Source organism: Aptenodytes patagonicus, chromosome 12 (genome assembly GCF_965638725.1).
Source record: "Aptenodytes patagonicus chromosome 12, bAptPat1.pri.cur, whole genome shotgun sequence".
Classification (NCBI taxonomy): domain Eukaryota; kingdom Metazoa; phylum Chordata; class Aves; order Sphenisciformes; family Spheniscidae; genus Aptenodytes; species Aptenodytes patagonicus.
Genome location: NC_134960.1, coordinates 18,942,278 through 18,958,229, shown reverse-complemented (window position 1 = coordinate 18,958,229; position 15,952 = coordinate 18,942,278). Strand labels below are relative to the sequence as shown.

Below are 15,952 nucleotides of genomic sequence, written 5' to 3'. Positions count from 1 at the left end.
AGGGAGGCTTAGGAGATTCCTCTCTAATGTCAAAAGCAGACGTTGAAACCCTACCACGGGGCAACCTTTGGGGATATTCATCTGCCAAAAGCGAAGTAGAGAGCATTTCTTCCTGTTTCAAATGCTGCCCTCAGCTGTGAGGGCAGACTGTAGAAGCCCTTGCTTCTGCAAGTGAGACCCTACGAAGCAAGGAAGATGAATAAACCTTGCCTCTTTCAAGGCAGGGGGAATGTCCACACTATACAAGGAAGCAAAATTCGGAGCTCCAGAAGTAACGCTTTTAGAATTTGCATGTTAGCACTAGACAGCACAGTGTTATCAAGCAGTAGTAGCAGTCCAGCCTCACATGCACAATACACACTTAAATTGTAATCTTTGTCTCAGAGGCATGGAGCCACATAGAGAGAGCTACCTGCTCTGCTTAGAGCAAACCCTTTATTGCTATGTTTTCTTAACATAGCAGTAAAGAAGTGCAGAACTCGCATCTTACTGTAAGCAGCTTACCTGGGATAGTTGGCATAGAACGACTGACAGAACTCATCTGCTTGAGGACAGATGTTTTCTGAGGTGCCACTACATGTTCTGAGAGGTTGGTGTCACTCATGAACTCGTACTTCCTTGACAGCTGTTTAATTAAAAAAAAAATGCCATTAATGATGAACTGAGATATCAGCAACAAAGATCTAAGCAAAATAATATTTTGTGAAAAGCACAAAAGAAAATAATTAATAAACAAACTATCATTCCTAACCCGAGTTCTTTATGGGATTGTTTGCTGAGTAAATAATGAAAGTAACTAGAAGCAGCAGAATTGGATCCACATGTAATAGTATACACTAGCTAAAAAAATGTAACGATTTTGCACATGATTTATAGTTAGAAAAATACTTCTCATTCCACATAAAAAACCCCCATTACTCTAAAAACACTAGCTAGAAGAGATTCTGTAACCTGGAACTGTAGGATGGTATTCCTACCATATTTTTGGAATAATACCATCAGCCAGCTCTGACTGTGATCTGCAGAGTAAAATGAAGTTTGGAAAACGTTTTTCCCTATTGCATTAACATAGCCAGCTTGGCTGCTGCGAGGCTTGCCACTATTTTTCTGAAGCAAAAGAAAAATCCTGTAACTCAATACGTAGTGAGATTCCCACAGTTAGGTGTGTGTGTTCTCTAATTTAATCAAAAGACAAAGGTCTTGCTTGTTTTTGTATAATAATGTTTCTCAGAGCATGACTGTGCTTTATCTCTCTTTTGTATGAGGACGTGTAGTGTAAGACAATCATAAACCTCCATAAGTTTCTCCTTGTTTCCCAAAAGAATCTTAGCTTTTTACTGAATTCACTTTGCCTTTGACGATTCCTCCAAAAATGTTTGATCAAATGACTTACGCTCTCTTCATGTAATTCAACAATCTGTTATTGCCTGACATTTTAATTTAGATAGGGCTTGTGTATCAAGAGGACAACTTTCAAAAATTTTTTTTTATTATTTCTTTTTATACTAAAAGAAGAAAAGTCTCCTGAGAACTAAACTACCAAAAAAAAAAAAAAAAAAAGCACAACGTAAGTTATATAAGTCATTCAGTGATCTAGCAGTGCAATAAAAGCACTCAGATGATCTATGGAGTGAGAGATGCCAGTGCTTCCAAACTTCAGTCTGGCACCATTTAAGGAACACTGTTTGCAATCTTGCAATTTCCTAACAGCTGCATGTTCCATAACAAGGTACAAAACGTACAGGGCTCATCACTTTTCAAATAGCCCTGACTGCAAGGAGCTGCCATGAAATGTCAGCACAGTCAACTGTCTCTCCACAAGAAAGCTAGCTTAACCCTCCCAATATAGTACTCCATTTGAAGCTAACTAAGCTTCAGAACTTGCAGCTTCAGGGCTATATTATCTGTCATCATAAGCAAGTAGAGACGTTCTGATTTTTCCGCTGATTTGTTTCCTCCGCAGCATCTTGCAGGTTTCATTCATGGCAGGGCAGATCATCTCTGCATCCTGCATATTTCCCTTTATGACAGCTAGAGTTCTATGTGATATATTTTTTTTTCCTAAGCAAAGGAGTAATATCCTCTTTTTTATGGATTATAAAATACTACTCTAAATCAGTAACATACACATTTCATGTCAGAGATAGAAATATCAGGTGCTGTCTTCTCATCAGCAAACACCACACTGCTTCTTTTTGTTCTTTTTTTGGACCTTCTCATCTTTACTTCAGGGTGAGGATTAATTTGCAGAGCAGTCTCCTCTGATTCTGCTTTTACTTGCTTTGGTAGCACTACTTCCAGATCAAAGCTGCAAGAGCAAAAGAAAAAAGTACAAGTTGCTGAGTGATATTTTAAAAGCCACTGGTATTCTGATGTCATTTCCCCATGAAATATAAATGCAGGTCATCCTTTCCTTTGACTTTCTATACAGCCTTGCAAACTGCTGACAGAAAGTATATGATGTGCTTCAGCTGGCAGCTGTAGCTACAAATAAAATACCTTCAGGAGGTATGATGTTGTCTTAAAACGTTGCAAAGAATGCAAAATGTTAACATGAGTGCAAATCCCTTTTTAAAGATTTGTGCATTAGCTTAAGAACTCCTAAACTAAATGGAGTTTGAGCTCATATGGTAAGTTATGGTGATGATGGTGCTGAAAGCAAGACGCTATTTTGGTTGTTGAAAACAGTGGAACAGAGTATTACTATTTACTGTCATGTTTTAAATGCATCCTCCTATTTATTTCGCCATATTGGACAACAATGCACATACCCAGTGATAAAAAAAAACCAAACAAACCTCCCTCCTCTCTTCCTCTAATTTTTATAGTTTAAAAATTGGGCTATTTTTCATTTAAAAAAAAAATATGAAATTGGTGCTGGCTTTACTACCTTCTCTGCTGATGTAATTAGCCTATTGAACATGGGGCTGAACTTATTTTACAACGTAAAAATGGATAAATCAAGTAGTATTGTTGACCCGTGCTTCCTAGAAACAAATTGACATCCTAAGAATTAAAAATAGGTGCATGATTCAGCTGCTTAAGTGTAGTTGTCTGGTTCCATAGGAGGTGTTCTGCTTTATTAGAGACATGGGACTGGCAGGTATGACACAAATCATGTTTGTGTGCTACACCCTTCTTGAGTGGAAGCTGAAGGGCAGGAAGAGCAGCCTGGGGCATCTCATAATGTGTGATACTACACATCTTTGTTAGACAACTCAAAAAAATTAAGTAAGTAGTGTTAAACAATGAACTGGCAGTCAAATGTGCAAGAATAGAGGGGTGTCTTCAGAAGAAACACTTCCAAGTTAGGGTCATACACCTTTGGACTTTTTACTTTTTAAAAGTGAACTACTCAAAAAGGGAGATCAGATGTTTAAAAAAAAAAAATCACAAACACACACTGCTCAGCAAGAGCAATTTAAATGCACCTTGTTTGGGATTAAGTTCTATGTGCCCAAAGGGTAATTTATAAAGTGATCAAAACAATTTGTGGATGAAAAAGCTAATCAATACACCTATAACTGTTCTCTCAAACTTGAAAGTCTTTATGTTCCCAGTGCTGCAGTTAAGAAAGCATATTAGGCAAAGCATTTTACATTACTACAGGATTTACTAAAACATTCCACCTCCTTACTTGTAAGTTTGTAAAGGTTGTCCTCTTTCTCGCCAATTTTTACAAGCAAAAGATGCTAATTAAGTTAAAAGCTGTATAAAGAGAAATTTGCAAAAAACACAGATCTTTGTATTTTTTTGAAATGTCATTTAAATTTTAAAATACTTGTTTCCTGAAAATGAAATGCCACTTTTTTCAGTGAGAGTTGAGTATATTTTGTCTATTAAGGTTGAAACACTGTAGCTTTAAGCCTGGAGGAAGTGATAGCTACAGTTAAAAATAATTCTGGCATAGTCTGAAGAGACTGCTAGCGGTCTTTATCCTTGACTGCCTTTTTTTTTTTTTTTTTTAATCTTTTAGTTTCATCCCATAAAACTGGTTAAAAAACAGGACTGAAAGAAAATTTGTATTGTATTCATAACTAACCTTTCTGAAGCAATTTTGTTTGGAGTACTGCAGTCTGAATTCATGGAAGTCAGTGAGATAACTGATAACTGACGATAGGATCTCAGCATTGATCTTGGCCGTCCTGCTCTCTTGTCATCAAAATCTGGCTACAGGATGGAAAAGAGAAACACATTCTATCAAACAACTTTGTGTGAACCTCATTTCATCCCTTCTCACTAGGTCTTGAAGATAGCACAGATGTTTTAACATTTGGCATGAAAGAAGTTATTTTCTACCATTAGTTACTGTGATTGTTTCTTCTGTCTGGATACACTCTAAGACCTCTCAAACTCAGTGATACAGTAAGTAGCTAAATAAACTACAATTGACATAATTAACTGTACGTTTGAAAAAGAAATTGAGAGAAACAGTGTCTGCTGATCTTATTTTGAACAGACATGGGTCACGCCATTAAAGTACTTGATTGGGCAAACAGATTTAGTTAGCCCTTGCTCCAAGACACTAATCATGCTCTATTTTCAATACAACAGGTTCTGCCATCTCTATACGTTAATATAGCCTTTTTAATTACATATTTGCAAATGTTGAACAAAATTAGTATTTCCCTAATAGCCAGACAGGAATAACAGGAGGATTCTCCAGGTCATCATGTATCCATATTGCACAAAGCCATATATGCTGCACCATCTCTCTCTGCAAAGCTTGAAGATGGTATGTTCTGCAGTGGAAGGAGAAAAAGGAGGTATCACTCCAAATCTCCTTGAAGAAGATTTAGCTACCATATTGGAAATATTCAGCTTAATGTTGATGGTTATTTAACCTTGGCAGCCTGGTACAACGTTAACTGAAACAATCTGACTTCTTTCCAAACGCTTTCCTGTTACTCTTGTTAATAAGGTAGGGACAAGGATCACATTTCTTGGCTAATTCTAGAACTCTTTTCTTTCTTCAGGGGTGACTTCTGGGATCTAAAATTGTAGAGTGCAGCTAGCTCTTCCCTCTTTTTCTGTTCAATTATTTCCTGGGATGAGCATGCCTCCCCCTAGTTAGCTCATCACAGTGTCATGATACGAGGCAGGTTTTTGAGAATTTCCCAGTGCGTGTATACCATAAACTACTTTTCCAGCCTACTTCAATTTCTATCCTATAAACAGGATATGAACAAGTTTTCAAAACATCTCATATTAAAGCACAGGGTTTTGTTCTGATTATCCAGAAAATATTAAAAATTTATGCGTAATTTCATATGCCAAATTCCCAAATACTTTGCTTCTGATGTCATTTCTCACTAAGACTCTGACGTCTAGGAGAAGACTGGGAAACATCTGTAGTTTCAAAAATTATTTTCAAGTGTTTTGCAGAGTTTACATGCAATGAGTTTACATGCTGCTTATCCTTTGAATGGCCAGAATCTTGTGATAAAGACACAATAGCTGCATAACGTTTTTTGTTCTTTTAATAAAAAAGCTCAGGCCAGCCGCCAGAGAGAGTCAGACGTGGTAAAATGGCAGCAGTGCCATTCACAAGGTACATTCTCTGCTCTTGCAGAATTTTAAATAGGTTACTTTTTTTTAAGTGCTGATCTGTGAGAGCGCTGAAGGGTTCGAGCATTAGGCAAGATTGCTAATTGTGGATTACAGCCTCTTTATATTATTGCAAGGATGGTGGCATGGGACTGAAAATAAGAAAAACATACTGAGATAAATATACAGAATTTTCATCATAGGGGTGTGTAACACAGCACAATATCCAAAATTTAGGTTAGAAACTTGCTACTTTTTCCCCTGTAACAGAAGAAATAAATCCTCCTATATAAAATCATCAACACTGAAAGAAACAACATAAAATAATTTCCAAAGCAACTGGTGTTTAATCACAAAAACCAGCTGACATCATTCTTGCTAGCCTGCACAAGCTCAGATAGACTATTTTATTCAAGAGTTGTCTGGAGAATTTGTGTTTAGAAGTTATCCTTCAATTCCCATATATTTCAGTTTGGTCTCAACTGATATTTATAGTATTATACACATGACAGCTTTTACTTCACAACACAGCTGGAAGTGGCTAGCACAGGGAGACATCAATTGCAGATCAAAGCCCTAAACCCCTAAGAAAAATTACAAAGAGGAGAAACATGAGAATTTGCTTTTACTTGCTTAATAAGGCGGAAAAAGAATTGCAATTTTAATAGACATAATAAAATACTCCAAATCTTCCCGAATGAGGAATATTTGATACGTCAGAGAACTGAATCAACTCTTTGACTATAAAACTCAGGTCCTACTACCTTCAGATCACAAGAAAACCCACAAGCAACAAAAGTTTAGTGTGTGTTTTTGTTTAGAAGAACAAGATGTGTATTAAGTAAAGAGAAATTGCAGGAGAGGTTAAAAGGAGAGCAATACCAATTCTCTGGCTCCATATTGTTTTTCCACTTTAACTTTTAAATGCTTGAAACATTCCTCCATACGGTCATGGAAAGGACGAAGATTATCAGAAACTCTTCTTTCATGAATTCTAATTCCAGCCCCAAGGAAAGGTATCTTGAAGAAGGAAAAAAAGAAGAAAAAAAGTGAGAATATTAAACTGGGTCTGACAGCTCCTCTAGCTCCAGTTAAAGTATCTGCTAAGTCAACTGCAAAACTCCTACTGTGATTGGCAGATACATTTGTCAGTTCATCTCAGCTTTTAGCAGCAACTACAAGATGGAAAGGGCTCTTGAAAAATGGGCTTGTGTCCTGGTTTTGGCTGGGATAGAGTTAATTTTCTCCCTAGTAGCTGGTACAGTGCTGTGTTCTGGATTTAGGATGAGAACAATGTTGATAACACACCGATGTTTTAGTTGTTGCTGAGCAGTGCTTACACTAGTCAAGGCCTTTTCAGCTCCCCATGCTCTACCAACTGAGCAGGCTGGAGGTGCACAAGAAGCTGGGAGGGGGCACAGCCAGGGCAGCTGACCCCAACTGGCGAAAGGGACGTTCCATACCATGGGACGTCATGCTCACTACAGAAACTGGGGAAAGCTGGCTGGGGGGGCCGCTGCTTGGGGACTGGCTGGGCATCGGTCGGCGGGTGGTGAGCAACTGCATTGTGCATTACTTGTTTTGTATATCCTTTTATTATTATTATTACTATTTTATTTTATTTCAATTATTAAACTGTTTTTATCTCAACCCACGAGTTTTCTCACTTTTACTCTTCCAATTCTCTCCCCATCCCACCGGAGGGGGGAGTGAGCGAGCGGCTGTGTGGTGTTCAGTTGCCGGCTGAGGTTAAACCACGACAGCTTGCTCAGTAAAGTTTTGAAGAATGTTGGCTGCCTCATAGTGACTGTTTTATCTCTTCTATGTATTTTAATCCCTTATGAGATTAAACACGCCAGAAGAGGGTTTACAAAATTCTTAGACTACTAGCCCACCTGCTTATGAAGGTGCCTGCCATAGTTTACGAGACAGAAGGTAGGGATGAAAAAATATCCAAGTGGATTCCAGGCAGGTGGTTTCAAACTCTCCTCTTTCAAACAGAGGATTAAGTGACTGAGAGAGGTTTAAATCAATCTACTGGGGGCTGCAATTTGATAAGTTAATGCCTGGTTACTGAAGGTGACCTCTTCCTTTGTCCTCGATTTTACTCTGGAGACTTCCTCTGTACTCCCCACATCTCAAGAAAAATTCAGTAAGATAATGCTTCAATACAAAAATGAAGAACTCAAGCCATGAACAGAGGCAGCTTGCACTAACCAGGCTGACTTTGCTCAATTTTACCCCTGTGCTTTTCTTTTTTGCAGCTCATCCTTTAGGCTGGGGTCAGTGACAAGTAACCAAAGGGGTTAAGATCTCTGATTCTTCCTACTAGAGTTGAAAGAAGGTACATAACAATAGGTTTTAAAAACTAGGCGGGGAGGGAAGTATAGATACCTACTCCCTTAAAGGAGAACACCTGATAAAAAGGTTAGGAAAAGGTCTATCTGTTCATTAAATACCTCCCTCCACTTGAATTCCTTCAAAAATCTTTCTCCTTTCTCAGAAGGAATGGCTTGCTTACCAAATAAAAAAAAAAAAAAACACTTACAATGAAGCAAATATGATAGCAACACTACCTTTCTAACCCCTCTTCCCTACAATGATTTCCTTTGCTATTATATTGCTACTATCATCTTTGCTGTTATATTAGTGTAATAATATCCAGTTAAAAGCAAACAAAACAAATCTTATCTTCAAAGATAATGGACAGCACACTTTGACATGCTGTTTAATTAATAATAAACGTATTCACAAAGAGAAACTTTGTAATGCTTCTCTTTAAAATATAAAGACATTTCATTACTCTTCAGTCTTTGAAGATGGTGATTCATGAGATTTGTGCAACATACTTTTAGCTACCCTTCTGCCAGTAACCTTTTCTAACTGCTTTACCATTGACTTTAGCTATTTTGCATTAATGTTTGGGGCTTTTCTGTAAAATCCACTTAGATTCCACGCTTCTTTTTTGTGTTGTGACCCTATAAATACTATTAAAATTGTATATATCGGTCCACCCATTGACTTGATCATATTTTATGGAAGTTTAGTTTCAATATAACTTTTAAAAATGTGGTATTAAAGCCCATCTATTACAGACAGATCTGTTTGTCCTCTTTAGAAGGATTTACAGGGATAGATATAAATTACCACTTTATTTCCTAATGCCAGACAGTATTATGCTCAATTTATACCACTACATCCATTGAGTACTTCTGATGGTCAGAAAGCAACCATATACAGAGCCTACGGTGGGCAACGATACAGGAGAAAGCTGTAAAGGTTGGTGACTCAAACTAACAACCAAACTGAGATGAATCAAAATGAAACAGGAAGAAACTTCAAAAACATTAAGAAATTAGTTAAAAAAAAAAAGCCATTAAAACTATTTGGAAGATTCATTTCAAGGCTGAGAGAGGAATAAATGGTTAATTCTTGCTCTTTCTCATCTACAAAACAGAGATAGAATATAAAATCATAGAATAGTTTGGGTTGGAAGGGATTTCTAAAGGCCATCTAGTCCAACCCCCCTGCAACAAGCAGGGGCATCTTCAACTAGATCAGGTTGCTCAGAGCCCCGTCCAGCCTGACCTGGAATGTTTCCAGGGATGGGGCATCCACCACCTCTCTGGGCAACCTGGGCCAGTGTTTCACCACCCTCAGCGTAAAAAATTTCTTCCTAACATCTAGTCTAAATCTACTCCCCTTTAGTTTAAAGCCATTCCCCCTTGTCCTGTCGCAACAGACCCTGCTAAAAAGGTTGCCGCCATCTTTTTTATAAGCCCCCTTTAAGTACTGAAAGAGTGCAAATAAGGTTTCCCCAGAGCCTTCTCTTCTCTAGGCTGAACAACCCCAACTCTCTCAGCCTTTCCTCATAGGAGTGTTCCACTCCCCTCCTGATCATTGTCGTGGCCCTCTTCTGGACCCGCTCTAACAGGTCCGTGTCTTTCCTGTGCTGAGGGCTCCAGAGCTGGACGCAGTACTCCACGTGGGGTCTCACCAGAGCAGAGTAGAGGGGCAGAATCCCCTCCCTTAACCTGCTGGCCACGCTTCTTTTCATGCAGCCCAGCATACTGTAGCCCTCTCACAAGGATGACATAAGATTAAATCAATGAGGAAGACTTTTTTAGTGAGTTAGTACAAAGAATGAGACATGGAACATGATGAGAAATATCTTGAGCCATTCACTTCTGATAGTAAAATTCCAGATCAACTCACACTATTTCATAACATCCTTCTTGAAAGGGAGATCACTATATTATGCCTTGATATAGCAATTACTATGCCCATTCATTTACACAGCAAACAGTTCTTTCTCACTTAAATCATCTACATTTCAGAGGACTTAGCAGTTAGTGGTTTCTTAACAAACTGCCTGTGTGTAAAAATATAAGTCTGTTCTCTCGTAGCCATTCATTTTGCCGTATATTGATGTCAATAATTTCTATTTGGACTAGATAATGCAAATAGAATTGATAATTTCTGAGGTCATGTTTTTCTTCCCTCCATTAACAAAACAAATGCTTAGGTCAATGAAAAGAGCCATTTTGCCTTGAATCTCGGCAAAACCAGAGTTTTTTCTGCTACCACCTCCTGTAGGTGCATTTTCCTCTTTGAGGCCAAAAGGGTTCTGCGGGTTGGTTGGCTTATCATACGTACACTATATATAAAATAATATAATAATAAATAAAAAACCAAATAACCTCGGTTCTGCTAGTATAGGCAGAATATTCAGTTTTCCTCTGGAGATACAGCTTAAAAATATTTACTAATGGTCTTTCATGCTATTTGTCACACAAAAGACATGTAGCAGCAATCTTGAAGGGTCACTGAGCACGAAAATAACTCCTGTGAGCAACTAGCATTCCATTAAGGTTTCTAATGCAAAAAACCCCACTCAAAACACCCACAAACAAACAACAACAATGAACACCTACCTCTAGGAAAGAGTTATTTCCCAAGAGAACATCTGACATTTGCAAATGCTTGTTTTCGCAGCAATTCATGAAGTCCTATGACTTTTATCATGCTCTCAGTTTTGTCTCCAGGAATACAACCTGAGTTTGAAATCCTGGCCCTTTTAACCATAAATGTAGCCTGCTATATGTGGCTTTTGATAAACCATTCCAAATTATGTGTTCTACAAAGTACTTTTCTGGCCTACCGCTTTCCCTAGGACATAAGGAGATATATGGGTAATTCCCCTGATTCTGGTAGCATTTCATCTAACTCTTAACGGACACTATAATGATGATACTCCTTGGGAAATACGATGTGACTTTTGTAATTAAGCCATTTCTCCAGTTTAGGCACAGATTTTAAAAAACCCGAAGGACGGGATTGCTTAGATCCCCAAGAATGTTTTATCAATCACATGCCACATCAGAGGGTAAGGAATTATTGCTATGCTGTTTCGTCAGCGATCTTAGTGGGTTAGTAATGGAATACATGCTTCCTGTTAGGCACATTAAAATTGAAGGAGTTTAAGTCCTTTTTCCTACTTAGGAAAAACTACTTAGGGAAACTATTAATATCTAAATAGGATAATAAATAGATAGTTCTTTTACAACTATACATACTCTGAAACAGAAGGTTTACTCTAAGACAGACTATTTTACTACGAGTCCCTTTTCAAAAAAATACTATGAATTCATCACAGAACTAGGCAGGAAGTTTGTAAAAAGAGTCTTCTCATTCTTCTACCCCTCCCTGCTTTGGAAAAACAGTTAAAAAAAGCCCCACAAAAAAGCCCCTGGTAAAAATGACACAATCATCTAAATGCTATGTTCTCCTGCTAGAAAGGAACAGAAAAAAGGAATAGCTGATGAAGCCTCAGATGACTGCTGTCAGTAAGAAGTTACCTGCCAAGCAATTAGATCTTTGAGTCTATTCAGCTTTTCTTGATCCTCTGGATGGTCTCTGATATATTCTTCTGTAAAGAAAGCCTTAGACAAAAAAAATAATTCAGTCCATCATTTCGACAGGTAAAGAAATCAGCGATTACTCCATTGACTCCAGCTGGTGACCATAATATTGGCCATCAAATAAGAGAGACATACGCATGCTCCTTAACCAGATGCTGCTAGTGATAATCCCTTATTATATCAGTTGAGAGCCGAGGTGCTTTTTTTTTTTTGTTAAAATGTATTCAGTCTTCATCCAACACTTTTGAGTTTGAGACCCTTACTATGAAACCCAATTATTGTTTGTTTTATTAAGCTTGCACTGAAACTAAAAAGGCACAAATTTGGAGTATCATGATTTACATTGACAAATGATCATTTTATTCAAGTACCCTACTTACTGACATTAGCCAGTGTTATATAATAAAGAAATTGAACTCTTTCATAGATAAGCAGAGCCGGATACTGCGTACACACTGCCTTTTGCTGCCCAAAGATTTTATCCCCCAGGTACAAAAGAAGAATGTAGCTATTTGTCCATGACTGCCAAACATCTAAACAAGTGATACTTTAGGACTAACATAGCATAAGTCATACTCCTCCAGAATATGTCATGCTTACCGCATATAATTTATGTGTGTACATATATACATATATATGTATATGGCACCTTTTCAGCACTGTCTGAGTCTATCTGACATGCTGAGCCTACTGAGCGTGGCACATGCTTTTCATCAGGAAATGGCAGGCAGAAATAATAGAGCTCTACAGCTGTGGGGTAACCCCATACGCATTTTCATCCAACTCTTTAATAATTAATAATTTAGAATTTAAATTTATATGAGTTTTTAACGTTCCTGCTTTCTCTCCTGCCCTGCCTCCACAAGGCGGCCTTCGGGACAAATTTTCTACAGTTCAGTTCTTCAAGACATTCCATTTTCCATGTATTGCCAGAACAGTTTTTATTTGTATTCCCATTTTTTAACAACAAAACCTGCTATGCAGAATGGCTGCAGTTACTGAGAAAACCTGATGACGGTTTAATTGATAACCCACATCTAAATACTCCAGACTTACTGTAGGATAAACTTGATTCATTTACTCCAGACCAAATCTTTTGATGTGTGAGAGCCTATTTCATTACAAAAGGGGTATCTCGTCTCACATGTATATGTGAGATCTGTATATTTCAGGTTCCACTGAAAACCCTCATAACTGTGATTAATACTGAGCTTCAGTTACTCTAGTTCGCTAGTTTCTGCTTTCAAAGATAGATGTGACCAGGACATGAGGATCTCTTAATCGGTGGAGTTATGGCTTTCATATTCCCAGCCCACATTCCACTGCCACTTTGAACAAAGGATGTAGGAGGATTATGAAATAATATATCTGAAAACGTTCTTTGCGTTGACTTAAAAGCTCTTACCTTCTCGTATTTAGCAAAGCCACCCATAACAGCTGGATCAACAATTCCATTCAGAAGCATAGAAAGTGGATTAATAGGAAGGTTCTCATCACTCTGGTATTGGTTAATCATCATCAAAATTTTTTCATTCGTTGTGGACATAGTCTCAATAGCATTCTCTAAAGGACTAATTGTAGTCTATAAAGAAACAAAAGACTTCTAAGGTTTATAAAGAGATAAAAAGGTCTTTTTGGTTTTATAAAATTCACATACATGAACAACATTCTTACAATTCAGCAAATCAACACAGATTTGTTCAATTCTCTTAGGACTTGGTCCTGAAACTATAAGTCAGATGTAAGATATATTGATCCCAGCAGTAGAAAGATAAAACATAAGTAATAACAGTTTTGGATGTATAAAAGTAAGTAAATAACAATAGCCTTGTGTGATAAATTTGCAAACTATTTTGTACATGAGGATTCATATAGATACATGTTTTACAGGTTCTTAGCATGTTAATACACACCTGTGACATGGAGATGACCTCAAACCATCGTAAAATTCCAGGAAGTTTGTATGCTGTAACAAACGATGTTCTCTCAATCCACATAGACTATTAAAAAAACATAGCAGGGAGAAAATGATACTTCGGGATTTAAGCTTTAATCTTTTCTGCCTTCTGAAATGTCAGAGTGAAAATAATGTACATGGAAAACATGCATTTTTTTGCATAAAAGGACAGTGCAAAATTAATCTAGCACAGCAATTTGCACAAATCATTTTTCTGATTTCAGATTAGGTCATCTTCAGGCACTAAGCCTGCAGAAAGCAGAGGAAAAAGAAAATTACCCTTGAATCTTTTAGTATCTATTCCTATTTTTGCCATTACAGATTGAATGACTGTGGCTAAATGACCTGCTCTCACCTCTACCCAGATTATACTCCCTCCACTTTCGAAACGTATTTCTGCAATTAAAAGCAGTAATAGCCCTATAACAACTTGCCGGTATTCTCACTTTTTTTTTTCCTCCCCTTTCTTTTTCCTCTTCTGAACAAGACTAGCTGTTGGTATTTTAAAACGCCACTAGATCATTTACCCTACTGCTCCTTATTTTACCAATATCAGCTCATCTAAACTGTCAGTACTGAGAAACATAATAATGAATGCAATGAAGACATACTCCAACTATCCCAATTTCTACCTATCTGAAGTAAGCATGTGTATTACCTATTGTCATCAGCAATGAAAGCATTAACGATTTAGCTTTTGTCAATCCATTTCAAGGTATACTCATAAACTGTTTCAAAACTCTCCAGTTTGCAAAGGAAGCCAATGTGCATCATGAGGCTTGATAATACAGTGCAAAGCTGGGATGTCAGGGCAGAGTTCACATCTGAAGCACTGAATTTAACAACAGGTAAGAAGCTCCTTACATGAAACTGTTGACATTACTAATCAGCACGCACATAACTGAAATTGTACATTTTTGAAATAAATGGCTTTTCCCATCAGTATCCCAAGAGCACAGCTTTAGCTATAAATATTGGATGGTATGGTTTTCACGACAAACTATAAAATATCAGATATCCGTAAAATTAAAATATAGAAATTTACCACATTTTTATGCATGACACTGAAAAATAATTCATGGTTTTGCAGATTTCCTAGAATATTTGAACAACGAAGACTACTTCTCAGCATTACACAATTATGCATGGGAATAAAAACGACATAGGTAGTACTCTAGCCTGTCAAGATTTCACAGGACTGATGAAAGCAGACAACACACACCTCTCATTGCCAAGCTGGCAGCTGACAAAAGTGTTGTAAACTACAGGAGGCAAACCATTTGATATTTATTTACATGTCTTCTTGTTTCATCATGAAAATCTGTACCAGAAAATGTCACTGCGTAACACAAAAGTGTTGAACATACTTAACTACATAATGTTTACCTGCAATTGAAACAGTGATGTATCATTGAGTAAGTACATAGGAGTAGTGCTGAAACAGAGAAATCTTGCGTTTATTTTTTTGAATCAGATCCTAAAGTTCGGGTGTTTGTAATGAGCAATCTGAGACTAAGAAAGGATCAAAATTCAGTCACAGCTACCAGAACTGCATCCATCACCCTGTCATTCATTTACTTACAGCAAATTCATTTTCAGGGTCAATAGATCCTTTTCTGACTGGTCTTGAATAGTGGAACCGGTGCACATTGTTGGACTTATAAAAACTGAAAGATTTAAAAAAAGACTATTGTAAAATACAGAATTCAGAAATTTATGGATCTTGTTATCACAGTGAAATATTTCATTTTGAGTCAGTTGAGGTTTTAATTAAACGCAAATTTACTGCCCAGAAAAAAAGCACTTTACTGAAAACTCGGGAGACAACTACTTTATCTGTAAATCAGGGTCAACACACAGTATTTTACAAGTATTAAGCTTCCGCTTGTGACTGGGTGTAATTCCCAGGTATAAAAATTCCAGAACTTCCCGATTAATGTTAAAACCAGAAGAAGGTCTAGAAAATATTTTTACTTTCCTGTATTCTTGCTGTGGCATGCACGCTGCTTGCCTGCTTTATAATGGCATACAAAAGGAGTATATTTTGTTAAAAATAACTGACTAAACAGAGCAGATATATTCACCTGGACTGAAATACATGTGTTTTTTCATCCACAGCACATGCCAAATCAGTTTAATCACATCTAACAATTCTGGTCACAACGCAGAACAAAAGTTATTCAATAAACTAAACATTTGAAGCCATTAATAACAATATCTTATGATAGATACAAAAATGTATATAAATACTTGTAGAGGGGGACATCAATGTAAAGAATCTATTGCAAATTCATGTTACGGTCTAATCTATTTAGCTAACGAATCGTTCTCAATCACTCTGAGCATGTATTTCCACTAAACTCGTAACCACTCAGCTTTTAGCACTGGCTAATTTGAAAGAACAGAGATTGCACAGTTTTGGCTAAGTTTTTTGCTGTCCACAGAAAAATCTCTCCTTTTGGTTTTTAGTTTTTGTTTTAAAGAGGAATTAAATTTAAAGCCATGTTAAGTAAAACCTAATTTTGCA

General features: G+C 37.2%; 1 protein-coding gene across 1 annotated transcript in view; it reads right to left on the bottom strand.

The window, feature by feature from the left end:
* DOCK2 (dedicator of cytokinesis 2) overlaps positions 1-15,952 on the bottom strand; it is a 213,534-nt gene that overhangs the window by 4,043 nt on the left and 193,539 nt on the right. Inside the window, exons 43-50 of the mRNA XM_076349698.1 lie at positions 15,008-15,092; positions 13,382-13,468; positions 12,874-13,050; positions 11,406-11,489; positions 6,430-6,567; positions 4,043-4,170; positions 2,128-2,308; positions 505-625 (exon numbers count right to left, since the gene is read on the bottom strand). Coding sequence (XP_076205813.1) covers positions 505-625; positions 2,128-2,308; positions 4,043-4,170; positions 6,430-6,567; positions 11,406-11,489; positions 12,874-13,050; positions 13,382-13,468; positions 15,008-15,092 — 1,001 coding nt within the window. The remainder of the gene's footprint in view (positions 1-504; positions 626-2,127; positions 2,309-4,042; positions 4,171-6,429; positions 6,568-11,405; positions 11,490-12,873; positions 13,051-13,381; positions 13,469-15,007; positions 15,093-15,952) is intronic.